This window comes from Coturnix japonica, chromosome Z (genome assembly GCF_054131305.1).
Source record: "Coturnix japonica strain WE chromosome Z, WE-NBRP24, whole genome shotgun sequence".
Taxonomy (NCBI): domain Eukaryota; kingdom Metazoa; phylum Chordata; class Aves; order Galliformes; family Phasianidae; genus Coturnix; species Coturnix japonica.
In genome coordinates this window covers 44,561,006-44,588,570 of record NC_140702.1, presented here as the reverse complement: position 1 = coordinate 44,588,570, position 27,565 = coordinate 44,561,006, and the positions used below count along the sequence as shown (strand labels likewise).

Genomic DNA, 27,565 nt, shown 5'->3' with positions numbered 1-27,565 from the left:
CCAGCTGAGTGGAAACCACTGAGTTTTTCAATTAAGCTAATTTTTACAGCAACATTAAGTCAAATTCATCTTGAATAGCACTTTAGGTGTGTGTCATGGGAAGGCCTGACTATACATGCCCTTTTTGCATATGGCTTCAACAAAATTCCTGCACTGCAGGATCATATTCCAACTACTTCTCAGCCCTAAGTCATCTTAAATACTTTGTTTATGACAAGTTAAAAAGAAATGTGTTATAAATATATGTTTCTATTAAAGTTGATAATATAAATAAACTGATAGTGCCCATCCCTTATGCATAACATGCCTGTAAATGAATTTGCATTTGTTTTGCAGTTCCTTTTTCACTTCGTAAATAGATAAGCACTATCTTTTGTAGAGAGGAAAGCACAAACTGAAAAACTCTTCCTCCTCACAGTGCCCATTCCTGACTTGTTCAATGACCTTTGCCCATACACCCCCTGTATGATCAGACTCAGCAATCATTTAAGAGCAAAATCCTGCAAAGGATGGTCACACAAATAAGGATCTAATATTACAGGCTGAAAAGCAATAACCTGGCTCATGTTGATAATGTGATGTTTGGAAAATTCAGGCATGACATGTGATGGCACTAGGGTTTACTTACAATATTTTCATCCATCTAGACAAAACCAGTATCATGTTCCAGATCTCATAGATTTAAGATGTCAATAAAAAGTACAGAGAAGAATCATTTTAGTACCACTGTTTTATTTTCAAAGCATTTAATAGAACATCCACTCTCCAGCTTCTTATTTTAGGAAATACATAACCATGGTATGACTTAAGGGAAGTCTGAAGCAGTGCTCTCTGAAGAAATATGAATTAACTTTTATTCCTTGGCTCTTATATCCAGTAAGAGAGGCAAAAGAAATGCTTTGAGAGATGAGTGCCTATCCATCAAGAGGCTGGATAGCTTCATTTCCTGTATACACAAATATTCACTCTTTGAAAGAGAAAACTATCAAGATTTCTGAATAAAGAAATAAAGAAGTGGCAGGAGGAGCTACAGGAGCTAAAAACACTGAAAACACTAGAAAACATTGCTCTACATGGCCTTACTCAGAGAGCAAAGGATCCAGAGCAATGCCATATCTCACCTGAAGAGTGGAAGGCACAGTGCAGAAGAGAATGATAGTACTAAAACAAAGATAGTGGATCTATCCCACGGACTGAAAATGCCATTTAGACATTGTTTTTGTTTACTTAAGAAGAAATCTATTTATTTCCTTGAAAAATAGATTAGTCTACCAATCTATCTGATAACCCTGAGGATCTGAGAGGGTGGATTTAATATATGTATATCTATTTACCTTTGTAATTTGAGAGTAAAGCCCTTGATTTGCATACTCGTATACTAATGCAAAGGGGTGAGAATCACAGCATGAGACAGTAAAGCATAAATGTGTAAGTTGCATCACACCCTTTACTGCCTGAATGTTGCTCATCTGGATATAGCAACACTTACTAAAAATTAACATGAAAATTTGGATTGTTTCTTCTCATATCTTTCATTTTTAAAGTAAATTTCAAATATATTTGAGCCGTGCCTTTTTTTATAATGACCTTCCCATATAACAAAGAGTCTTTTCATAGTTCAGTACAGTGGCAACAGTAACATAAACTTCCATTCAACAACACGTTCATAATTCACACAGGAAGATCTTCAGCACAGTCCTTGTTAATTTACAAAACAGTACAAATCATTTTGATTAGTATATATGTAAAAACAGTTCTCCAAGCAGACAGAAATTAGAACAAGAGTTTAGAACACACATTATGGGCAGGGGGAAGGAGTAAAGACAATTCTATTTTTCTGCATGTGGCTGTATTGGGTTTTCTTTTCTGACAGGATTATTTATGCTTTTCCTGTCATCTGAACTTAACAGTTGCAGAAAACACAAGGGCCATTAAATGTCTTTGCTTACATCTCAATTAAAGGATTTCCAGACGCTGTTGTTATATTGACTATTAGGGTTCAGGCCTTAAATCAATACTCCAGTGAAGTTCTCATTCATGGCAGCAAGATCTTTGCTTGACTGTATCAAACCATTCCAAAGTCCTCTGATCAATAACTCTTAACATATTGATTGAATTAGTGGACAAAGAATATCTAGATTGTTGTAACAATATTTTGTTTTCCCAAGTCCAACACAACACTTCTTGTGGTGCTACTTGCTATAAGGGACCTGACCAGTGGTTGGCCTTGCACTCAGCACCCCTAACATGAAGGAAGTGGCCCACAGATGGGTCTGGTCAGACAGCATGATTCCTGTGTAAAGTTTTTTAGTGCTGTAAAAGCATTACAGAACAACACATCATGCCAAGGAATGACACAGAGCTTCTAGCTCTATTATCAGTACAGCTAGCAAGTAAGTTGTTATCAGTTGCAGTCACCTGTGCAGTTAACACACTTTGCTTTTTAAAGGGAAGAGGATACAAAAATAATAATAGTGTGGTGGAATAAGGGGAAATCAGCCTGCCAGCAGTGAAACCTGCTCAAGAACTAGGAATAACATTCACTCTGTACATACATTCCTAGCCCTGTCAGAAAGTGATTGAAGGTCACAGAGCTCTGCAAGCTGCCTTGTTTATTTTTGTCTCTTTTAATTTTTTTTATCCCTTTTGTTTTCATTTTTTTTCTTTTCCCCCTTTATTTTGCTTTTTTCTTCACATTTTTCCTTTTCCTTTTTTTTTTTTTTTTTTTTAAATCTTCCGTTTTAATTTCTTCTTGTTGTTGTTTCGCTCTTTCTTTTCTTCCTCTTTCCTTTTCTTCTCTTTTCTCACTTTACTCCACTTTTCCTTTCCCTACCTGAGAAAACTCCCTTTGCCTCCCTCCCTCCCCCGGAGCAGCGCAGTCTCTGAGACCCGCCGCAAGCCGCCGGCCGGGCTGCCCCGTTGGCCGTGCGGGGGCGCCGCGTTGCAGTGGCGCCTCTTGTCCAGGCATTACGGTAGGAGGGCCGGGGCGCGCCTCTTCCACCTGCCAGCGGGCTTTAAAGTTGCAGCCGGCCGGGACGCGCGATGACTCGGATCCCGCAGCCCGGGGCGGGCGGGCAGCCGCCAGGGCGTATCGCGGTTCCGCTGAGGGAGCAGGGCCGGAGTGCGTCCTACCCCGTAACTTCGGGGGAGGTTTTTATCCCTCGCTCTCCCTCGCTAGATTTTTGGTGGCAAGAGGGCCGGGGGCAGGCGGGAGGTCACTGCGCGGGGGGGAAACCTCATGTCTGCGGCAGGTGACCCGCGCGGCTCGGGCGCCGGCCCCGGCGCTGTCGCGGATTACCGCGCCTCCGCGCCCGTGGAGCGGCCGGGCGGCCGCGGGTAGTGACAGCCCCGTCCGGCGCCGCGGCCTCTCCGAGGCGAGCCATGGAGCCCGGCGCGGCCCCCGACCTCCGCGACGTCGAACAGAAGCTGGGGCGCAAAGTGCCCGAGAGCCTCGCGCGGCCGCTGCGCGGGGAAGAGCACCCGGGCCGCGCAGCCACCGCCGCCGAGCCCGCTCGCGGCCCCACTGCGGCCCCCGGCCGGCGCCGCGCCGCCGCCCTCGCGCGTCTGGAGACCAAACTTCGCCTCCTGAGGCAGGAGATGGTGAGTAGCCGGGCGCCGAGGGAGCTCCGAGGACGCGCTCGCAGCGGCTCCCCCAGGACCCGCTCCCCTGGGCCGACCCGCTCCGTACGGGCAGCGCACCCGTGCTGTAGGCGGGGCCGTACGAAGCGGCTGCGCGGCGCCGCGGGCCCTGACCTCGCCGTGGCCCGGTGCGGCCGGGTGAGCGCCGGAGTGAGGGGCCGCTAAACTGGGCGGCCCGAGGGAGAGAGGGTCTCCGGGCTTCTTGCTCAGTGACAGTTCAGTGGTGGATGGGCCACTGCCACCTGCCCTTCCACGGTCGGCTAGTTAAAAGCCCTGAGTGTTGGTGTATCAATAAACAAAATAACACCTTCATCTCTCTCTCTCTGTTCTAAATGTATTTTCTGTATCGCACCTGTTTCCTGGTGACGTCTTATATCTGAAGAGACTCTAGAGGTCTTGGAGCTGGAAGCTCAGCACGCTATTCAGCAATCCTAATTCTGGACAGTGTTTTTTCAGAGGTTTATTTAGTTTCATACAGTAATCCTTCATCAAATGCCTTTTTAGAACGTGACTTTATTTGCGGCTACTTACTTCAGAACTTCTTGCTTACTTTCTGTCTTAAAACAAGCTTAGCCACCTCTTAAGAAGAAATTTTTCAGTGGTGCCATGAAATTGCCTTGCTAAGGCAAAACAAAACAAAACAAAAACAAACAAGCAAACAAAAACAACACCAAAAAACATTGCACTCTTTGCAAGCAAATGAGCAAGTCAGCAAATGCTGAGTAGTTAGTAGGTACAGTTCTGACAATTTAGAGTTCACACGTGTGAACGTACACTGCTTTGATATTCGTTGTTGTTTGGGATTTTGTGTGTGTGTGTGTGCTTCTTTTCAAGAGTACAACCATTATGTGAGATCTCAATAAACATTTTTTTAGGTGGCAGTTCTTCCCGTGGTTCTTGCCGCATAGCTTACATGATCAAGTTCTATACAATTTCATTGTTGGGATGAAGATTTTGCTGGCAACTTATTGAGGTGACTTGATGCAAGCGCTGTATGTGTAAGCACAGTGCTGGTGGGTGGGTAGTTAGAGGAGTTCTTAAATAATAGGTGGCAAGGAAGGAGGAAAGGGAATTCGAGTGCATATCCCAGGTGTTAATAGCCAAGATTATGACCTCAGTCTTGAGGAGTCATTTATATCACACTTAGTGTTTTGGTGCTTTCATGGGCTTTAAGTAATGCTCACGAACTAGAGCTGTTGATTCATTTTAGTGCAACGATCACTGTAAATTTGTTGTTAACACAGTTCAAACATTGTCAGCATCCTTCATGTCAATTATCAGAATTTCTGACTTGCATCAGAATTGCAGATTGTGTATAGGTTACAGTGTAAAACTCAGCGGAGTTGAGCTGCAGAGGAAGAAAATAAGACAGACAGAGTTCCCAACTTGACTACTGAGACATGTAATGACAGGCCTATTAAGGGATAAAAATCAAGCGACTTGCATTCGGTGTGTTTTCCTTATAAGTTGGTCTCCTAATTTACATGTGAAGTTTCACATCACAGTCTTCAATTTCCTGATTTTTTACTTCCTACTTTTTTGCCTTTTTCCCCCAGCTCACAGAGTGAACATGTTTTAGTATCAGCATCTTCACTTCTCCTGTTCTCTCTCATTTTAATGTCTGACTTAGTGATTTTTGCATGAAACAGGAAAGCGTCCGGGTAGAAGTTTACTTTCTCCAGAGGAGAGACTCTCCCACGTCTCTGGGCAAGTTAATCCAGTGCTCTGTCACCCTCAAAGTAAAGAATTTTTTATCCTGCTTATATGGAACTTATGTGTTCCAGTTTGTTTACATTATCCCTTATTCTGTTGCTGGACACTGCAGAAATGAGCACAGCCCCATCCGCTTGACTCCTGACTTTTAGATATTCTTAAGCATTGATAAGATCTCCCCATTTCTTCATAAAGAAAGTGCTCCATGCCCCTATTAATCTCAGTAGCACTGTGCTGGAAGCTCTGTAGAAGTTCCCAGAACGGAGCACAGTACTCCAGATGTGGCCTCACCTGAACAGAGTAGTGGGGAAGGACTACATTATAGAATACCATTGGCCGCCTTGACCACAAGGGCACACTGCTGACTTATGGCCAACTTGTTGTCCACCAGAGCACCTATGTCCCTAGCCACAGAGTTCTGTTCTTGCAGGTCATCCCTAACCAGTTATTCCTTCACAGTTGCAGGCTTCCGCACTTACTCATGTTGAATCTCATAGGGTTCCTCTCTGCCCAAGTTTCCAGCCTGTCCAGACCTCACTAAAAGGCAGCACATCCTTTTGGTGCGCCAGCCACTCCTCCAAGCTTTGTATAGTCTGCAAACTCACAGCGGGTGCACTATTTCCCTTCATCCAGGCCACTGATGAAAATGTTTCAGAAGACCACACCCAGTACTGACCCCTGGGGAACACTGCTAGCTACAGCCTTCAACTAGAGTATACCCACTAATCACACCCCTCCAAGCTCTTCCAGTCAGTCAGTTCTCAATCCACCTCACTGTTCACTTGTCTATCCCACACTTCCTAAGCTTTCCTATAAGGAAGTTATAGGTGACATTATCAAGTTGCTAAGGTCAAGGTAGCCAACATCCTCTGTTTTTTCCTCATCTACCCACCTTGTCATGGCATCGTGGTAGGCTACCAGGTTGGTCAAGCACGATTTTCCTTTGGTGAATCCATGTTGGCTACTCCCAATAACCATCTTCTCCTCCACTTGCTTTATGATGACATCCAAAGTTGTTCCATCATCTTCCCATAGATGGAGGTGAGGCTGACAGGGCTGTATTTTCCTGTCCTCTCCTTGCTCTTTTTCAGTACTGGAGTGACACTGGCTTTCCCTCATCTCTCAGACGTCTCCCATTCTGCATGACCTTTCAAAGATAAAGAGTAGTTTGGCAATCACCTCAGCAGTTATGTGCATTTCATTGAGGCCCATGGTTTAGTGAAGCCAGTTTGCATAGATGATCTCTGACCAGATCCTCCTCAACTAGTGGGAAGTTGTCTTTTCTCCAGACTCTCTCTCTTACCTGCAGGGTCTTGGGTTCCTGAAGGACAGTGTTAGCACTGAAGACTGAAGCAAAGAAGGCATTCAGTAACTGACTTCCCAATGTCCTCCACTACTAGGAGATTCACCTCATTCAACAGTGGACACACATTTTCCCTAGCCTTCCCTTTGCTACTGACGTACTTAAATATGCCTTTTTTATTTCCCTCAGCATCTCTCAGCAGATTTGATTCCAAGTGGGAAGGCCTTAGTCTTCCTTGTATCCCTGTGTATTCCTGCATGCTCTGACAGTGTTGGTATATTCCTCTCATGTAGCCATGACAAAACAAAATGGCCCTTCATAATCCATGATGAAATGTTTTTGGACCTGTTCAGAAAGGTGGATGCTCACAAGTCCATGGGGCTGGATGGATTTCACCCTAGAGTACTGAGGGAGTTGGCAAATGTTGTTGCCAAGCCATTCTCCATCATCCTTTTGACAGTCCTGGCCAACCAGGGATGACCCAGTGGACTGGAGACTGACAAATGTGATGCCTTTCTTCTAAAAGGGTTGGGAAGATGATCCTGGTAGCTACAGTCCTATCAGTCTCACCTTAGTGCTAGGGAGGGTTATGGAACTAATAATCTCAGGAGCCATCATGGATCAATTAAAGGTCAAACAGGGGACCAGGCCCAGTCAGCACAGGTTTACAAATGGTAGATCCTGTCTGACAAACCTGATTTCATTCTGTGACAAGGTTACCCACTTAGTGGATGAAGGTAAGGCTGTCGATGTGGTGTACCTGGACTTCAGAAAGTCCTTTGGCACTGTCCCCCACAAAATCCTTGTGGAGAAGCTGTCTGTCCACAGTTTGGATGGGCATACATTCTGCTGGTTGAAACACTGGCTGGATGGTCTGGCCCAAAGAGTTGTGGCCAATGAATGGAGTCAGATCCATTTGGTGGCCAGTCACAAGCGGTGTCCCCCAGGGCTGGATACTGGGGCTACTCCTATTTAACATCTTTATTATTGATCTTGATGAGGGGATTGAGTGCACCCTCAGTAAGTTTGCAGACAACACCGAGTTGGGAGGGAGCGCTGATCTGCCTGAGGGTGGAAAGGCTCTACTGAGGGACCTGGATAGGCTGGATCAATACGCCAAGGCAAACTGTATGAGTTTCAGTAGGGCCAAGTGTCAGGTCAGGATTTTGCTCACAACAATACCAGGCAACCCTACAGACTTGGGGAGGAGTGACTGGAAAGCTGCCTGATGGAAAGGGACCTTGGTGTACTGATGGACATCTGGCTGAATGTGAGCCAGCAGTGTGCCCAGGTGGCCTACAGTGCCAGGGCACCTTCATTTTTTCCAGCCAAGGCTGTGGTTGCTGCTGCACTGATAATCCTGAAAACCATTTAGGCATAAAGCCACTGCATAACAAGAAAAGCAAGATACAATTGCTAGCATGGGTCAAAATGCTTTTCTCTGTTCAACCTAGAACCTAGAATGTGGTGAATATTTGTATCCCTTATAACTGCAGTCCTGTTTCTTCTGTCTCGTGCTCAACACTCAATGCATGTAACTTCAGCAGCTATATACTCCAGTAAGTAATAAACAGAGTCCGTTCTGAAGCCTTAACTCCCGCTGCTTCTTCAAAAGCCTCTTTTCTCTTTTACAAGCTCTGTGTTTATTCAAAGGGAGAATTTCTTAAGAAAACCTTTTGAAACAAGGTAGTGTGATTTTTTCATTTTTTTTTTATCTCAGTTTATTTTTGTTTTGTTTTTGTTTTTTCCCCAAATTAACAGTCTATTGTGTCTTTGAAAGCTAAAAAAGTTCATCAGAGTGTAGTCGGTCTGTGTTACATGCAGTAAGAACACTACCAACTGTGCATAAGAATATTTGGTGCCAGAAAAAATGATGAATCATATCTTGGAAGTGAGAGAGAAACTTTTAGATGATTTTCCTTCTGGTGGCCATTGTTGAGGATCAGACGTTGTTAATGAGTGAAGGCCAAACTGGCTATTTTGAATGCAGCTGTTTTTAGGGAGAAGGGATAAAAATACTTGACACAGTCCTGTTACGAACTCTCATTAGCTGTTTTCTCTCCCTTTTCTCTGATAGTTCTGTTATAGAATAACCATTTTAAAAGCTAATTAACACAAAGCCCTGGCAAAATTAAGCAGAACAAATGGTATTTATACTCACTGGAATTAAGGCAAATATGATCATTACAATGTCAGTTCTTCCTCTTTCTCTCTCTCTCTTTTATTTTATTTTAAAGCGCCTTTACATATCCTTAGCATGTAAATGAAGGTGTATATTAAAGATCTGTTCTAACTTTCTTTTACTAGCTGTTAAGATTTTGAGCAATTTCAGTTTTCCTTTGGTTTGTTAGATCCGTAACTGTGGCTACTCTGCCATTATTAACTCTTCAAAAGATATTCCGAAACAGTAAACTATGTGACTTGAAATGTCTCTTTAACACTCGCTGTAGGTACAGGCTTCTATGTTTACTGTTTCCTTTTCTTGAAGCCAAGGTCTGTGTTAGTGTGTCTAGTCAGTGGTGCAAATTATTGTATCAGATGATGCTTTTTTATTAGATTAATTGGAATTTTTGTTTAAAAACTTGATTGAAGATAAAATCTTAACTATAAAATTACTAGTGGCTAAGCCTCAAGCCTGGGTAGGAAGTCTGATTAACCTTATTCCTAGGGAGCAATTACTCAGTAAACCCCTGAAGTGAGGCTCTTTTTAGGTCTAGAAAGAAAACAGAAATAGAAATTAACTTATTTCCATGGGTCCAATGGAATTTCACTGAAAATGGTGATAGTCTTTGATCTTGTTAACACGTTCTCTCTCAGATTTGCACTGTGTGGTGAACGACTTAGTAATTTTTAGGTAGCATTACAGTGGGCAGGGTGTTTTGGTTGAAAGGAACTTACAGACTGATAGATTGATACGTTGGGAAAATGACCAACTCTGTCAAGAATTTCCTGTCTTTAAAGACCATCTTCAGAAGGAAGAGGTAGCCAAGTTTATTTAACTTATAAATTCATACTTAAATGTATTTCCATTAGCAAAACTCATGCAGTCCTTGATAAAAGGGCCTGAATTCTGGAATGTCTCCATGTTGCACTCAGTCCGTACTTCCGGTCATTCTTATTCAGCCATACCAGCTGCTGAAGGGTTTAAGTCCCCAGGAAAAGCATGTATGCTTACCTTATTAGTTACTGCTAGTCCAGGGGTCAGTGAAACTCTGCAGATAGCTGACCTGGCAGCATCAGCATGAAATAAATTAATTACAAAGAGACAGAGACAGTAGTGTTATGAATACTTCACTACACTTGAAGATCCAATTAGACTGTCAAATTACAGATGATAGTTTTTTGTCAGCCCTGATTTGAAGTGATGTACATTATCATTTCATGATGCTTCGATGCTTCTTTCCTGATTACTTTGTTTCAAAGATGGAGGAAGAATTTTGGCTTTGAAGTTGTTCTTTAAAATCTGATTACTGACAATTCATAATGAAAAGATGTGGGGTTCTGTTGAAAGCTGAATGGCTTGCATATGCACAGAGCTCTACAGTTTAACGACTTATAGTATCTTTTTGCAAATAGATGGGAAACTTTCCGTTGAAATCAGAACAACATGACTTTGTGTGGATACTTATGACTAACAGTAGTTAAAAAGAATCTCTTCTTTCTAAACTGGAAAAGCTTGAAATGCAAAATACCTACACTGATGAGAGATGACCGGCCTGTAAACACACTTTTAATTTTTATTTTAAAAAAGAGATCCCTAAAAATAAATTGTTATTATTATTATTGATATTACTATTATTATTAATAATAATAATAATAATATATTTAAACAATTATAAATAAATAATATTAAATATAAATAAATAATAATAGTAGTATATTTGAATCATATATATATATAATGTATCATATATCATATGTAATGTGTAATATGTAATATATAGTAATAATGCATTTTCACTTTTTTTTTTAATTTATGATTTTTTTTATTTTAAAGAATTGCAAGATTGCTTGTCTGGTCTCTGCTTTCAAGCTTGAAGCCTGGTGAACTTTCAATATTTGATAAGTTTATTTCCTAAGAGTTTCATTCTTTTCCACATCCTAGAAAAGAGACCAGATTCTAGAATCTGGAGCAAATGACAATGAACACACAGGAGTATAAAGAGAGAATATAGGACCTGCTGAAAAGTAATACTAATTTGATGTGATTAAGTGCAATTTCTGTCTTAGATTTTCACCTACATTTATGACCATAACAGTTATGGCATCTTACACATAACCAGCTATAAAAGATGGTTCCCAGATCACTAATTGCAAAGATAAAGTTATCCAAACACAAAATTCTGTAGGAGATCTTGGAATAAAAAAAGGAGAAAATTTAGGTACCAATGTAGTCTTGTAGCCTTTCCTTTAAAGTCCTTACCCTTGTAAGTGGGACTGTTAGTCTGTGGTGGATTTTCTAGTGGTGGATTACTTTTTGCCACCATGTTCTTTGTTTATTCTGTTACATTTTGGCTTCAATTGCTGTTATCCTTACTAATGTGGGATTGGGGCCAGTGGGATTGGGGCACCTGGACTCTTAGAAGGCTGTAAAATCTCTACGCATAGCAATACTAAGATCACCTCAGGTCAGAGGGCTGTCATTCTACAAAATCTCTAATTTTATGTAGTTATTTGTAAATTCAAACTAAAACATAGGTAACAGGCAGAGCTTGAAACTTAGCATATTTTTCATGGGTGCAGACCTTCTGTACTGGAGACACACTGAAAAACTGTGACTCTTCAAGTTCTGATGACCAAAAGTAGCTTGACCAAGCTCCAAAATAACTGCAAGAAAAATGGCTATTTGCAGGCATATCAGGAAACTGTTAAGTGCGTTTTCAGTGCTGAAGAACTGTTAATTACAGTTGTTAAAAAAAAAAAAAAAAAAGAAAAAAAAAGAAAAGAAAAAAAACACTCTAGAAGGAAGCAGGACAAACTTGAATTTGGACTGTAGTGTGAGGGCATCTATCAACAAAGCAATTATAAAGAACAGGATAACCCAGTTTGGGCCAGTAAGTTTACCGGGTGCATTAGGAAAAATAACTTCTGTAAGACATTTCATGTGTCCGGCTTTCTCATTAGGAAAGTCTTGGGAGTACTTTGGTAGATTAAGCTGTTCATCCTGCACTGCTGTGGCCTTGTTTTTTTCAAGCACTGTTCAGAATTATCCTTGCTGTCATTGGATAACTTCAGTTAATGACAAAAGGGAAATCTAATACCAAAGGTTTTAAGCCTGTGAATGTTGACCTTTCAAGACACCTAATAAGCACTAACTTTTCTGTGGCAGAGAAGTTAAGTTATTCAAGGACTGGAGAAGGACTTAAGAGAACTTGGTGGTAGTGATGCCTGTAGAATTTGAGGAAGAAGTTGAAGTATTTGTTCTGAAATACTACTGTCTGCAGAAAGAACGATGAGGGATATTAATAATTAAAACAATTATGTTTTTTTAATGTAGAAAATAAAACATTCTTGTACATCTATTCTTTGTGGTTAAGGATATGACTGGTGCTCTGTTCTGTTATCAGCTGAATAACTACCAGCCAGATCTAGCTGGAAAGACTTTTCTGCCTACACTCACCATAGTAATGCTGCTTATCAAGTAGTAATTCTTGCCTTGAGAGTAGGTATGTTTTGGGCTTATTTTGCTCTGTACCAGAGCTATGTGGACATATAAAAGGTCTTGCCATCTCTAGAGTGATCTGTGTTCTTATTTTGTGTCTACAAGCTGTAGCTGTACTAGTAGAACTTATGATGATAGAGAGTATTTTTGTGTTTCTGTTTAAATGCATACACTGCAATCTAGTTGCATTGCTATATGTTCTTATGCCTGACTGGAATACTTAGTAATTCAGTAATTGTTCAATTCACAACTATGTAGTAATTTCTGTCAAATTAAGGCATCTCTGTTGATTGTACCTTCAACATCTGGATTCTTTGTCATAACGTAACTACTACTGAAGGATGTGTTCTGGAGAAAAATAGTAATTTTACTTGTTGAAGTAATCCTCTTTTTCATAGTTTTTAAACATTTTGTCATTGGTTGTGTGCAGCTTAGGCATCAGTGGTTTTCTATCTGTGTCCATTTTTGTCTCTAGTGATAACTGGATCATGTCCAAAGTGAGCAATGGATCCATTACACACATCCTGTGATCCTGTCTTCCAGTTCCAAAAAGCTGTTCAGTCAAGTCCCTCAGTAGTTTGCAAGCTCCACATGATTCTTTACTGTTAAGAGTTCATTATAGCCAGCTGGGATGAATTCTAGTAGACGTCATTTATAGAGCTTTGAGGGATATGAGAAACTTATCACAAGGTTTTATCAAATCTGGAGGCAGACATGGATGGTCAGTTCTTTCAGAAATGCTGTACACACTGCTCCAGTAATGAGTGTCTTTGTCTTCCAACAAGAAAAAAAGAAAGTCCAGCTGAGGATTTCCTCCTTAACATTGCTCCAATGGACATTTTTCTCCTTCCATAAGATAAGAAGAGGAAAGAACATGGAGCTTTTCAAGTGTTGTGTATATGCCAAACGTTACTGTTAGCTACTCTGTTGTTCATGACTGTCCAGTCCTTCCATAAGTATGAGAAGAGCAATACAGGCACAGCTATGCAACTCTGTACTTACCAGTCTAATTCTCCCTTCCCAATAACCTGGCAGTTCTTAATACTATGTCAAAGAAATGATACGGCAAATTTGTTAGGTAATAGGAAGCACAGGCACGTTAAGCTGTCAGGGTAAGTTATCTGAATGTTTCATTTACTGTGCTGTAAAACAAACTAACTGCAATACTGTATGGGTCTGCTGGGTGCAATACCAGGTGAAGTGAAAACATTCAGCACTTGTGAAGCAGTGTTGAACTGCTGATCAAATACTGGGATTCCGATTTAATGAACACTTTACTGACTTAATTTGTAATTTTGTTCACTGTTGCTAGATACCAGCTGCATTCATGACTAAAATGCTTCCAAAGGTAGAGTCCTTGTACTGCATTGCCTCTTTGGCAAACTGTCTTATAGATTTTTGGGGATCTTCTGCAGAATCTCTGCTAGTTTAAAGAAATGTTCTGTTTGAAATGATTGAACTCCTTTTTGTGACTAAGATGTGTGTTTATGAGGCGTAGCTAATACTGCACACAGCTCCAATAATAGCAGGTGTTCGCTAAAAAAAGATGTTTTAGTTTATAAAGCTTCACATTCTGAGCTGGACTCTTCCAAAAAATGACAGGAAAAACAGACCTAATAACAAGGAGAGAACTGTGAAGCATTTTTATATAAGCAGAAGTGGGATCTACATAAGTTTGCTACCTCTTCAGAAAACAAAGCAAGGTGAAAGGTGCCTTGAGAACAGTGGCTCTTCCAGTTCTATTGCAAGCCCAAATTTGTTTTCTAACTCAGGATGCTAACAAATACTTTTGTTTCTGTTGGTCAAAGCCAAACAATATGTATTTAAAACAAAGCAGTCATGGAAATACAACTGTGTCAACACAATATTTTTATGTAATTTTGTACAGAAGTATCCTTTCTGTGGAAGCAAGGTCTTCTAACTAAAATAAGTTTGGATTAGTCTGTGCAAAAACATATCCAATTTTAGAACTCATGCCAGGAGTCATTGTAGACTCAGAAGTCTTCAGACTATTGTTCTAAATTTGTCAAAACTGCTCAGTTAAAAGATGAGTGGACATGAAACCAAAGTAGTAAGTCTTAGAGGACTTACCTGATCTATGATTACAAGTGCATTTGGCCTTTGCAGTGCCATTTCAACCCCTGTAATTGTCAGTAGGCCTGACTCTTGCCAGACACTGAAATACTTTGGAATGAAGTGGTGGCCTGTGGCACGTTCCTAGAATTGCAGGGTTTGTAAAAGAAAACTGTAAATCCTTCAAAAGTAGAGAATAAAGTCTCTTTGCAAGACAAGAGCAGCATTACTAGCATACCAGAGCAACAGTTATTTTCTTCCACACCAAATATCGATAGATTGTACTTACTCCTTTGTTAGTTCCTGGCATTAACTGTTTGTGGCTGAAACAGTGGAGACAGTTGCTGTTTTCTATATAGTCAGATGAGTTAACTCACAGTGACCATCAGCTCCTATAGTTATACATTCATCAGTGCAGAGCAGCAGTCATTGTCCCATTTCAGATGAAAAAGTAAAGCAACCTCAACATCGTCTCATATTTTAAACTTTTTTTCTTTTGCTTGGTCATTTCTCTCTTTAGTTTATTTTAATTTGTGCTCTGTTGAACTTCAGTAACAAAATTACATTAAAAGAACTATATCTGACCCTTTTAAGATAAGCCCACGTTTCTCTAACTCAGTCCAATACTGTTGTGTCCCAGATTTACTTCCCTAGTTCTCAAGTCATTCTGATTATTGCTAAAGGCTTTCCCTAGCCATGTAATGCGCGCCAACAAGCCAGTATTTCCTCAGTAGCAAGAGTAATGGTAACCGATTGCCTGGATTCCTTCCCACTGTACTCTCACTTTTGGAAACTGCTTTTAGTACTAATGACTAATATTCTATGCTGATCTAGGATTAAGCCACAGTGCACCAGTCATCTGTTATGTAGAAATCTTTGCTAAGAACAAGTTCAGGTATTAAAAGCACATTATGTCTTGAGCCAGAGTGGTATAGGAGAAGCTGAAATCTGCACCAGGTAGTGTGGGTGATGGTTAACCAGAACAGGAATCAAAAAATGTGGAAAGACTGGTATCTACAGTGCCATGGAAGTTGTTTTTTTTGTTTTGTTTTGTTTTGTTTTTTAACTGCTGCCACCTTAACTTGAGATATCTTGAGCTAGAAGCATAGAATTTTTGTTGGTTTGATTTTTAATATATGCTCTCTCTTTATCTGGATAATCACAGAATCACTGGGTTGGAAGGTCATCTAGAGGTCATCTAGTCCAATTCGAGTGTGAAATTGTCCAGGTAGATATTGAATATTTCTAGAGAAGGAGACTCCACAACCTCTGGAAAGCCTGTTCCTGTGCTTTGTTACCCTGAAAGTAAAGCCATATGTTCTGATGGAACTCCTTGTGCTCCAGTTAGTTATCATTGCCTTTTCTCCTGTTGCTGGACACAAAGAGCCTGGCACCATCCTCTTGACACCTGACCTTCAGCTATTTTATAAGTGTTGATAAGATCCACCATGAGTCTTCTCCAGGCTGAACAGTCCCAGATCTCTCAACCTTTCCTTCTACAGCAGATGCTGCAGGCTCCTAACCATCTTTGTAGCCCTCCACTGGACTCTCTCTAGAATATCCTTGTCTTTCTTCAATAGGGAGGCCCTGACTTAGACACAGTACTTCAGATGTGGTCTCACCAGGACAGAGCAGAGGGGAAGGATCACCTCCTTTGACCTGCTGGCTACACACCTTAGTACTCCCCAGGATATCCTTGGCCTTCTTGACCACTAGGGCACACTGCTGGCTCATGGCCAGCCTGTTGCCCACCAGAACACCTGAGTCCTTCTCTGTACATCTCACCAAAAGGTTAGAAGCTAACCTGTACTGATGCATGCCTTGCAACCTCCGGAACACATTAATTCAGTGTGTTACGTAGAAGCATACCTATGAAAAAGAACTTGCAGGTAATGTAGACTGCAGCAGCTTACTTCGCTTGTAGTGCTGGCCAAGTTCAACATTTTGACTTGCTGAAATGGTACTAGTTTCTTGTTTGCTTTTAGTTTTTTAACCTTGAGATCCCAGTTGCAGATTGGCTGCTACTTGTTCAACCCTGTCTTAATGAGTAAGAAAGAGATAAAAGGAGTTAACTATTTATAGGTATCTGGAAATGTGGAAGCATATTTTTAATTAAAAAACTCAGAATAGGAAATTTTGCTAAGATATCTCAAATTTGCTACTGCTTTCTGATGAACATAAAGATAATGTATGTATAGTAATAAAGAGTAATTTTGCAGGATGTTGACTGCAGTGATGAGTGAAGTTTTTCTTTTAAAGTAAAAAATAAGACTGAATTTGAAAGACACTGAAATGCTTATAATCCACAGATTAAACTTAAGTAAAGGAAGAGGGGAGGACTCAATTTATATGATGTGCAGTGATTTTAGTTATATACTTTTTAAAAGATTTAGCTCAGAAATATTTGTAACTCTTTCACAAAGAAAGAAGCAGATCAGCATCTCACTTCTTTACTCTGTTAAAGCAGTTCTAAGACAATATGAGATGACTTACAAATACAAGGCTATCTTGAAGCCTATCTTGAAGCTCTTTATTCTTATTCAGATAAACATTCAGTAAATGAGACAGAAGTTTTGCTGTTAGTAAAGATTTGGCTATTTGATTAAACATATGCTTTCATAAAACCTACCCCATCTCTAAGGCCACAGAATTTTGACAAACAGAATCCAACTATCATCTCTGGGGAGACTCAAACAAATATTTGATCTATTACCATTATTATTATTAATATTATTTTATTTTATCTATTTATTTTTAATCTTGTATTGCTCTGGTAATAAGGCAAAGCTAGACTTGAATTTCAAGGAAGTTTAAATTTATTCCCAGTAGTAATACTGTCATGTCTCAGTTCTGACTTGAATAAAAGAAGTATTGTTGGAGGTGGTTTTGTTTGGTCCATTGGTTTGGTTTGGGTTTTGTTTTTGTTTTTTAATAAATAGTAACAAGTTGAGGATCACTGTTGTCTATGTACAAGCATTGTTTTCAAATTTTGCATAAGCCTGTAAGAAAAACCTGTTGTCTCCTGTCACTTTTCTTTTACTTCTGCATTTTTCTGCATATCTAAGCAGTGCTAGTATTAAAAATAATTAATTTAAAGGAGTGAATATAGGGCAAAAGTCCTTAGCAACCTAGCCTAATTCAGAAATGAACAGGTATTTTTTGCAATGCTTACTGTGCATTTTTAGGATCGTGTTTTGGTCATGACAAGCATAAGTAAGGCAGACAATGAAAGATGATGGGGAAAAAGAATCTGTTTCAATATACTGTCTCACACTGGTGGAGAGGAAATGTACAGTCATGTGTTGTGGTAGATGCCTAGAACACATCACAATGATGCTGTGATTGTCATCTATCTACTGTAACCCTTTTTGACACTATTTGCTAGTGCTGCTTATTGACCTGGATGTTTGTAGTGGCATTATCTTGTCTGTCAACATATGTGGGTCCATACCATGGATTTTTTCTGGACACTTTCACCTCTGTCATAATAGATACATTTCCAAGGTCAGATGTCTCTTCTGTGACTACAGTGTGAGATAGTTAGAAATATTCAGTGAAAATGTCATGCAAGATTAGAAGCTTTTTACTCAAACTGTTACAGTTCCTCACTGCTCCCTTTCATGTAAAAAGCTAAGCTTTAAAATAATCTGGAGCAAGTTGGTTTTTTTTATTCACTCATCCTTCTGAGTCTTGATTTTTCTCTCAGTGCTTCAATATTTACAGTTCTGTTTTAGCCTTTATTTTATTGATGCAGGGAGTATAGATTTAACCAACTTCCTTCCTTCCTTCTGATAACAGTCACTATATTTACTTGGATTTTATGCTCAGTTTCTTCTTTTTCACAATAAGATAAAAAGATCTCCAAATCATGAAGACTTTACTGTATGTTGACGCAAATGACGGGCTGCACACAGGCAGAAGCAAGTATAATGTAGATAACAGAAAGGAGGAAAAAGATCCTACGTTCCATGTTTTTATTAGAGAGGTAATGTAATTAAACAATTGCACAACTTGATGGTTTGCATTTTCCTGCCATGTCTGAAGGGATCAAGTAGTATGTAGAAAACTCACATATGAAAGCAGGATTATGTAGGAGAAATGTAAATAACCAGTACTGCAATTTACTATATCAGAAGTTAATCATACTAGCATATTGTTTTATTCATATACTTGCAAGGCACTCCTTTGAAACTAGTTTGCTGAATTACTTACTCTCGGTGCCTACTGAGCTGCTCTGCCTCCTGATTATTTTGGTGTTGGCTCAGGTCTGACCTAACCACTTGTTTTAGGTAATGAGATTTGGGTTCCAGGTGATTTTTCTTCCTCTGACTTGAGATACAGAATTCTGTTTATAGGAGAATGCTTTCTACCTGATGTCAGATAACACGGCCTCTCTTTCTGCCTCCAAGTTTAGAAACCTTGTTTGCAAAGATAGGTTATGTTGCTACTAAATTTTATACAAGGACCTTCTGTAAATGTATTGTAAATGCTTGCTGCAGAATTGCTTTGGAATTGCAGCAGGTTGAAAACAGATGATGACTAGTCTGGAACTTCCTTTTTAAACTATCAAGGTCAAGGGCACTGACAGAAGCTGAAGACTTACTTAATAACTGCTTGTTTTCTAACAGCTGGAATTTCAGTGGTTGTAGTGAGTGCTGCCAAAGAAATATACTATCAATTTTAATTTTTTTGGAGTGTTTATGAGAAACGCAAAAATAAATAATAATTTTTGCAAAAGAATGGAAAAAGTAAGCTGTCAAGAACGCTTGTTACCTGCCAGAATGTTTTTACAGTGACTCATTACAAAAATGCAGCTGAGAAAGGTCAGTGTAATTTTCTCTGTTTGCAGAAATAAAACTTGATCAGTAAACTGCAACTACAAATCAAAGACAGATCTGATAAAGTGAAATTCGTATAGGTAGCTTTTGTATGTGCCTTGTATTGCTTGGAGATCACCACAACAATGAAAAACACAAGGAAGAAGTGGAAAAGTCTTTCAGCAATTCATTGTGATTCAAGTCTATGCTAGAAGAGCAGTAAGCTATTAATATATTTAAGTCACCCTGAAAGTAATGCCTCCTATTTATTTCCATGGAAAATACAATAGATACAAAGACCACAATAACAGTACTTGATGAAGGAAATCCTCAATTACAAAACAATATTTATCAACATAATCCTCACTATTAGCTGTGCATTTTCACCAGCACAAGCAAAAGCCTGCATGCCATGCTTGTGAAGGTCTGCATGGCTCTAATGTTGGGGGCCAAAATAATAAAATAGGAGGCATTACTTTCAGAGCAGCCCTCAGACATTTATAACTATTGACTGAAATTTAAAATGGGATATGTTTTACACAGATCAGCGTGAAGTAAATTACAGTCTGATACACACGGCATGGATGAGAACTGGAGCATCTAACTGAACCTATTGACTATCTCATCTCTGCTGACCTTTTTTTTCTGCCTCATTTTTATATGTGTATTAAGAAAGTTATTAAATGAGAGAGCTCGCACTGTATCAGGCTGGTTGGACTAGACTGAGCCACTGTAGTGCTCGAATGAATGTAAACTAGTTCACTTTGTGATAAGGTAGATGTGGTACATTCTGACAAGAAGTTACAGTTTCACCTGTGAGTAGATGATTCCTTCAGGCTGGGGATGGTTAACTTGTGTGCTTGCACTCTATGATGTAAATTCTCCCTGGCTTTTTGACAGGTAATGCCGAAGACTGTGTTCACATTCAAGAGTCAGACTAGACACCGTTTCCCAAAGTGTTTTAATTATGTAAAGAACTTCATGCAAACATCCTGAATAAGTTAGGCAGTTTTGAAGCAGGCAAGAGATTTAAAATCTTGCATGAGTATATACTAATTAAAGTGGGTTGGAACTCATGCTCAGCCTATTAATTATTCTGTATATTTAAGGATCAGAAATTTTACCCTTGTATGTAATAGGTGGTTTTATTTCAGATCTGTTAAATAGAAGGAAAAGCATTTCACTCTCTCACAGTTGTTGAGAAGCTTTTTTAGTATCATTCTGAGCCTGCTAACTTTCATGTGGTATGTGCAGCGTTTTGTGGTGGTTGCTTAATGAACAAAGCCTGTGTGTGTGACCACATTCAACCCTGTTGTGAATGTGTGAGCTCAGTGATTCTGATTAAGTAACTTAATTGATATTCTGAGTTCAAATAAATTGTTCAGTGTCTTTCTAGCTTGTTATGCAAATTCTCTCACAGAACTGGTTGATGTTTTACTTCTGAATTTTACAACTTTTTGTATTTGCTTGGTGAATTTGGTCTGCTTATTCTGTCTCACTCTGTACTAAATAAGCTTGGCTCTTATGAAGAAGCTGACTTCTCAGGATTCAAAATAAGTTATTATTTGTACACTGTCATATATATATTTATATCTCAAATAAATTCATGAAATTCATTATTCCATAGAAAACTGAGATAAAGAAAGAAAGGACTTGTAGGCATAGGATAGTAACTAAAACTTTATCCTGAATGACACTCCTGAGAGCAGAAAGCTGTCCCTGGCACACCCGTGGAAAGTCAGGTGGCAGTAACACCAGTACTCCTCAACTGTAGTAATTAAAAAGACCTGTGTAGCATGGAAAGATTCTTTTAGTTTAAATTCTGTTTGTAAAAACTGCAATACAGATGGATGTGTCAGTATTAACAGGTGGAATTAGCTCCAGTACCCATTTAGTCTGACCTTTAGTAGTGTTAATTCTTTTTACAAGTCTGTTCATGCTCTGAGCCACCATGCTGGTTGCAATGATTACTCTCATGCAATTCCCACTTACTGTGCAGTACCTCTCCAAAATTACACTGCTTCAAAAAGATGGATTCCATGTTATCCAGTCTGTGATCAGTGTTTAAGTCCTGCAAGGGATCCTGTGCAGAGCTGGGTGTCGGAGCTGAAAGACTTAAATAATGCCTCAAATCCATTAGACTGTAAGTTTATGATTCCTTGTCTTACCACAACTTATAGCACGGTGCTCTGTCTAAATGATCAGTCTCAAAGGGAACACTTAGTTGAACAGGCATACTCGTTTTCTTTCCCTTTACTGTTGGACTCATTGCAACACACAGCATAAAGGTGTTGAGTAAAAAAAATGAAATTAATATCTTTTAAATAAACGTTGAAATATATTTTCCTCAGACCACAGTTTATAATTGTTGTTAATGTCACTGCAGATTTGCTGTAGTTACAGGAAGAAAGAGAAGCACATGATTCCAGGAATCTAAATGAAAGTGCAGAAGGGAACTAGTGTTGCAGACAGGTTTAACAGATTAAAAAGACACATTGAACTGTTCTGGAATACCTATATTAGGTATAATTCAATCCATTTGTATTATTTCTGAAGTGCACATGTGACTGTGCATGACAAATGAAGCTCTCAAATGTCATGAGATTGTATTGTTTTTAGGCCCTCTAATTGAGCTCTCTTGTGCCCTAGCACACGTGTAAGTTGCAGCTATGTATGTGAGCACCAACTTATGTGATTGTGCATGGGCTAAAGCAGATAAGAGGCAGGAAATGTCATAGATGAGATAAATATTGTTAAAGATTACACTTGGTAGAGACTTCTTTTTAGTGTTAGATTTAGGAAATGTACACTCATGGTGTAGGATACTTAGGACTAAATGTCAGTTTGGAGGAAGGAATCAAGTTAGCAGGAATGCAAAGAGTTACTCAAGTAAAGCTGTCGCACAGAAATTCTGAAGCTGTGGGTATCTTAAGAGCAAGAAATTATTTCCTCTGAACTGAATCTGAAATATATGAGATGTGCATCGTATCTAAAAGTAGTTGTTTGATCAGTGGTGTATTGGTGTTAGCTCCATTAAAATTCATCTTAATCAGCCTTTTGAGAAATTGTGGTCTCCAAATATGCTTATATACAACAAAATTACTGAAGTCTACAGTTGCAATTGGGAAGCTGGGTAATTTGCTGCTGTCACAACAGCCTTGCTGCTGAGCACATGATTTATAGTGATTTATGGGTAAGAGTAGAAGAACTTGCTTAAAGATGAAGGATACAAAGTGATCAATCTGTTTTCAAAACCTCACATCTGAAACAGTGATAGATTAACATTATTGTTAATACAGTAAAAGTTAAAGCTATTTTGCACAGTACCAGATTAGCTACGTTAAATTCTCTGGTACTGGAGTGAGGCCACTACAGAAACCTTTTAAGGAACTGGACAAGAAGACCAGGAATACATCTGAAAATTATGCAGACAGTGTGGTACTAGCAAAGCTTGACAGTAATCACTCATTATCTCCTACAAGCAAATGGATGCCCAGAGAGTCTCCAAGCAAAAGCTACATGGAAAACCAAACCAGCCTTCCATTGCTGAGCATAGCTGTATGGCCTGGAATATCCCTTTGGTCATTTCTGGTCAGTGTTCCAAGTGTGCCCCCTCCAAACCTCTTGTCCATCTCCAGCCTGTTTGCTAGTGAGAAATAGATCAGGTCTTGACACTGCAAAAGGACTGTTCAGCAATAGCTAAAACATTGGTACTCTGTTTTGCTCACTGAGCTAAAACAGACTATCTGCACTCTGAAGAGACCCAACCAAAGCCAGTGCAATCTTCTGTTGGATCTAACAGAGTAAAAATACATTAATATTTTTTTGAAAACCATATAATGTCAGTGTAATTTGGGACATTGAGAAGAACTGGCATTTGAGTATGGAAAGAACCACATCCAAATTTTACTCTTGGCAGGAAAAGATAGTGCCATTTCTTACTGAGAACTCTGATTCATTTCCAGTCCATTGTGTATGAACAATACAAATGCCTGACTTCTATGTAATAATCATCGAATTGGAGAATATCATAAATTGTCTGTTGTCTGGCATAAATGATCATATTTGTTTTTTCCTTGTATATCATTTGACTAAAGCTATTCACATTTTCAACATACTGTTTTGTCTCTTGAGTTGTTGGAAAGCTGTTATTGATCTATGCAAGAAAAATATGCAGTGTATATTAATGTATTAGAAATTGTGGCACAGATTTATGTAGAGAAGTATACTCGATGCATGTCTTAAACTGTTGATGTATCAAGCATGTAGTTTGCTTGATTAGTACAATTAAAGAACATGATGAAATATGACACAAATTACATGCTGGATGTGATATCCCATGTATTCATCAAGTCTCTTTCCAGTGGTTTTAAACAAATATGCCCTGTGTTGACACTGTGGCAAAGATTTATCTAGGCCTGGATAACACTGTGGAAGTGGTTCTGTTGATATGTCAGACATTTACTGGAAAGAGCAGCAGCATTGGTGAGGTTATAGGCTAGCACTGTTTTCTTATCAAGTTTTAGCTGAGACTCACTTGTATGACTGAGCAGTTGTTTCACAATGGCAGTACCTAATGGCTCTCCGCTCTTGACCCCTTGGGCAAAACCTGAATAATCTTCAGTTAGTTAGATTTTTTTTCAGTGTTATCACTTGTTTCATGAGGTAAATAGGAGATTCCAGAGAAATCTTTTGCAAACACTGGTCATATTTCAGATAACAAAGAAGAAATAAATTATTAATTAAACACTAAGGCCTCACTTCTATATGTCATTTAATTTTGGAAATTTCAGTAAAAGTGGTTTGTTCAATTTGTCTAATAAGAAAAGCATAAAGACTGTTTATTAATTGTATTTGTGAAATGCAGCACTGTAATATGCCTTTACCATTGACATGGCATAGGCATTAGGCATTACCATTAATCCTTTACCTATATCTCTTCTATTTTTGTGCATCATCCACAACAATTACATTGCAAAGTAGGACTCGGTGTTTTGTGTGTATTTTTATTTAGCTATTTTGCACAAATTGCCACTCTTGCAGACTTTGTGAACTAATAACCTTCATCAAATATGAGCTTAAGTAACTTGAAATTTACAGTTTTAATAAGTGAGTGCATATGTTTCTACTCTCAGGAATTTGTACTGCAGCAATGTGAGCTGTGGTTCAGCATGGATAAATGTTAAGGATCCATAAGCCTTTTTCCAAATAACGCACATCTGAAAATTTTAGGTTACCCTAGTAGGCATACCAAGAAGAATCTGAGGTAAATTCCTAGCTGCTTGTATATGCTCAGTTGCTGAATGTAGTTCTAAGTGGATATGGGTTTCTGTCTTACTTCTCTGAATAATGAAAGTTATCCCCAGAAATTGTCATAGTAACTTTTTTTCATCTAATAATATTGTAGTAGCATGTGTACAAGTCTTGTTGATTACTGTTCCTATGAATGGACTGCTTACATAGCCTGATCAGATTTCCACTTGAATGCCATTGAAAAGGAGAGTCAGACTGAATATTAGGTGGTTGGATACTGGAACGGGCTCCCCAGGGCAGTGGTCATGGCACCAAATGTGCCAGAGTTTAAGAAACTTGTGGACAACTCTCTCAGAAATATGGTTTGATTTTTACATGGTCCTAAGTGGAGCAGCGAGTTGAACTCATCTTTGTGAGTCCCTTCCAACTCTGTAGATTTTATGAATCTACACTATAAAAGTGTAGAAATAACTTTTTATTTTCCTTTTTTTTTTTTTAAATAAACTGAGTATTTAAGTAGATTTTTTTTAGATGTTGAATGTGAGATTTTAATCCATCAATTGCCTCCAGCCTGTTGTTTGGAGTTTGATTTTAGAGAAAATCAGTAATCTTTTTTACTGCTTTTGTTTTGTAGATTAATCTCCGAGCCACTGATGTGAAACTTATGCGACAACTACTCATCATCAATGAAAGTATTGAATCAATCAAGTGGATGATTGAAGAGAAAGCCATTGCCAGCAGAGGGAGCAGTTTGAGTGGCAGCCTGTGCAGCTTATTGGAAAGTCAGGACACTTCCTTCCATGGCAGTTGTAACAGTTTACAGGACTGTAGTGATGGTCTAGATGGAATATCAGTGGGAAGTTACTTGGACACTTTAGTTGATGATGTTCCTGGTCATGAGACACCTTCTGATGTAGACCAGTTCAGTGATTCTTCTGTTATGGAAGACTCACAGCCTGTCCATAAGCATCCCAAAATTGATTCAGATGAGTACTACTGTTTTGGTTAATAAAAGCAAGTTCCAGTGGGACATACATGCACTTGTATTTATCCTTTTTCTTTGCTGCTATTTTGTTTCACATGCAAAAAACCCAAACCTCTCTTGGAAGAAAAATATACTGTGATATTTTGATTCCACTTCAGAACTATTTTGTTGATTCTAACAGATTTCTTCCTCAGCAAGTTGTCTGCTCCTCTCCTCCTCGCCTTTTCTTTCTTTTAATTTATTGTTGCAATTTTTCTTCTTGTTGCTTTTCTTTCCTTATTTTTTTTTTTTTTCCATTACTGTATTTACAAGTCTTTAAAAGTGGTGAAGGAGAAGCTTTATCTTTAAAATGAGACTTCAGGGGATAACAGCATCAGTTTTGTATTCGTTGACAATAAAATATCTTCTGATAAATAAAAACTGTGGAAAGATTTCTTGACTACAAAGTTTAGCGACTCCAAAGATGCTATTCTTACTGAGCCTTAAATATGAATCTTGAAGATGTTCCTAGAGAAGAGTGTCTTCTTTTAATTAATGATGTTTTATTCAACCTCAGTGTCTTTGGAAGAACAAGTTATTCTAAACATTTCTGTGTGGAGTTTCTTTCTTGAATATTCTAATTCTTGTCTAATTATGGTCATTAGTTCTTGTCTTGAAGTGCACTCCAGAGCTGGAAATGGTTCTGCATGAGGGTATTTTTGAGCTTTGTTCCTTTCCTTTTCACTGAACCCGCTGTTTTATTGGGATGGTGTGTATCTGTAAGAAAAAGTAGGGAGATCCGACATTCAGTTACTGAATTTAATAGATTGGATACTGGGCCAAAATCACTCAGCAGAATTATTTATGTCTTGTCAAATGTCTTGAAATTTTGAAAGATTTAGTATGTACTGGTGAATTATTCTACAGGAGGCACTAGCTAAAAGATATATCCTGTTCTGCTTCTTTAAGCACACTCCCATCCCATCCTTAACAAGTTCACTTTGGTTTTTCCAAATATTATTAATAAGAGAAAGTATTGGCCTGCTGTCTTTTTGTTTCCTGTTTTACGAGTATGAGGTTCTTCTAACCCTTTTTACCCTAGTAGTACAATTGAGAGCTATAGCTAGTCTTTTACTTTGGAAGCACTTGAGAAGAGGAATGGTAAGAAACTGAATTCTCAGGCTTTGAGATGAAAATCCTGCCCAGAATCCTGCCAGACTGCCTATTTAAAATACTGCTTATGCATTTTGAAGCAACAAAGTCAATAATGCAGCCATCAAAACTGTTCTGGTTGATTCTGAGGAACAGAAATGGCCCAATAAGGTTCTGTTCTTCCAAACTGTTGTTCCATGAACCTGTTTTGTCTGGATTCTATCAACATCCAATCCAGATTATGACATCTGGACGTGATTTGGGGAAAAAAGCTAAAGAAAAATCTTGGAAAATGGATTTTTCAGTATATAACAAAACAGCATTGTCTGTGAATGCAAAATAGGTTTTATTACTGTAAGTTATATGGATCTTGGGAACAGAACTAACACCATAGTTTAAAGCTGTGAGTCTTTTGGATGAGTATTTCTACTTCTTTTTGTTTGGCATAGAAGCTAAATGTCAGGATGTATACTACGTCTGAATGTAATGAATGTGCAATATATGTAGTCTTTTCTTGTCCAACTGAGATATTGGGCAGTAGGCCAAGGTGCACATAAAATCTTTCTACTCCGAAGGAAAGTAAAAAATATTATTAACATACCTTCTCAAATTTCCCCTACAGTTATGCTGAAGTATCTTCAAAGAAAACACAAGCTGTAACTGTCACCCACCCACTTGCAGCTGTAATACTGGATAAAGAGTAATTACATCAGTGATAGATTTATCATATTATAATTGAAAAGTTCATTTACATGGGAATTAAAGCTGGTAGGGAAAAAAACAAAAAACAAAAACCAACAAAAAAAAGAAATTGAAAAAAAAAAAAGCCTACTAGTAGAAACAGTGAAACAATACTCTTTCTGTATCTTTTCCGTGTATTTTATTTCTGCATGTATCTTGATTGGAAGTAGAGAAAGAGTACAAATGACAAAACAGAGATGCCAGGAACGTCTCAGGAAGAAATATGTTTCTTGAATCCAAGAACAAGA

At 38.8% G+C, this 27,565-nt stretch overlaps 1 protein-coding gene across 1 annotated transcript; it reads left to right on the top strand.

Moving 5' to 3' along the window:
* Nucleotides 1-3,010: 3,010 nt before the first annotated feature.
* LURAP1L (leucine rich adaptor protein 1 like) lies at nt 3,011-25,865 on the top strand. Its single transcript, XM_015848999.3, has 2 exons — nt 3,011-3,600; nt 25,095-25,865. Exons 1-2 carry the CDS (start codon nt 3,382-3,384, stop codon nt 25,467-25,469), a joined length of 594 nt encoding a protein of 197 aa, XP_015704485.1. The 5' UTR covers nt 3,011-3,381; the 3' UTR covers nt 25,470-25,865.
* The last annotated feature ends 1,700 nt before the right edge of the window (nt 25,866-27,565 follow it).

Bases quoted from the DNA above. Each gene is read 5' to 3' on its own strand.
- LURAP1L (XM_015848999.3), top strand. From the start codon at position 3,382: ATGGAGCCCGGCGCGGCCCCCGACCTCCGCGACGTCGAACAGAAGCTG. The intron at 3,601-25,094 runs GTGAGTAGCCGG...TTTGTTTTGTAG, and splicing joins GCCTCCTGAGGCAGGAGATG to ATTAATCTCCGAGCCACTGA.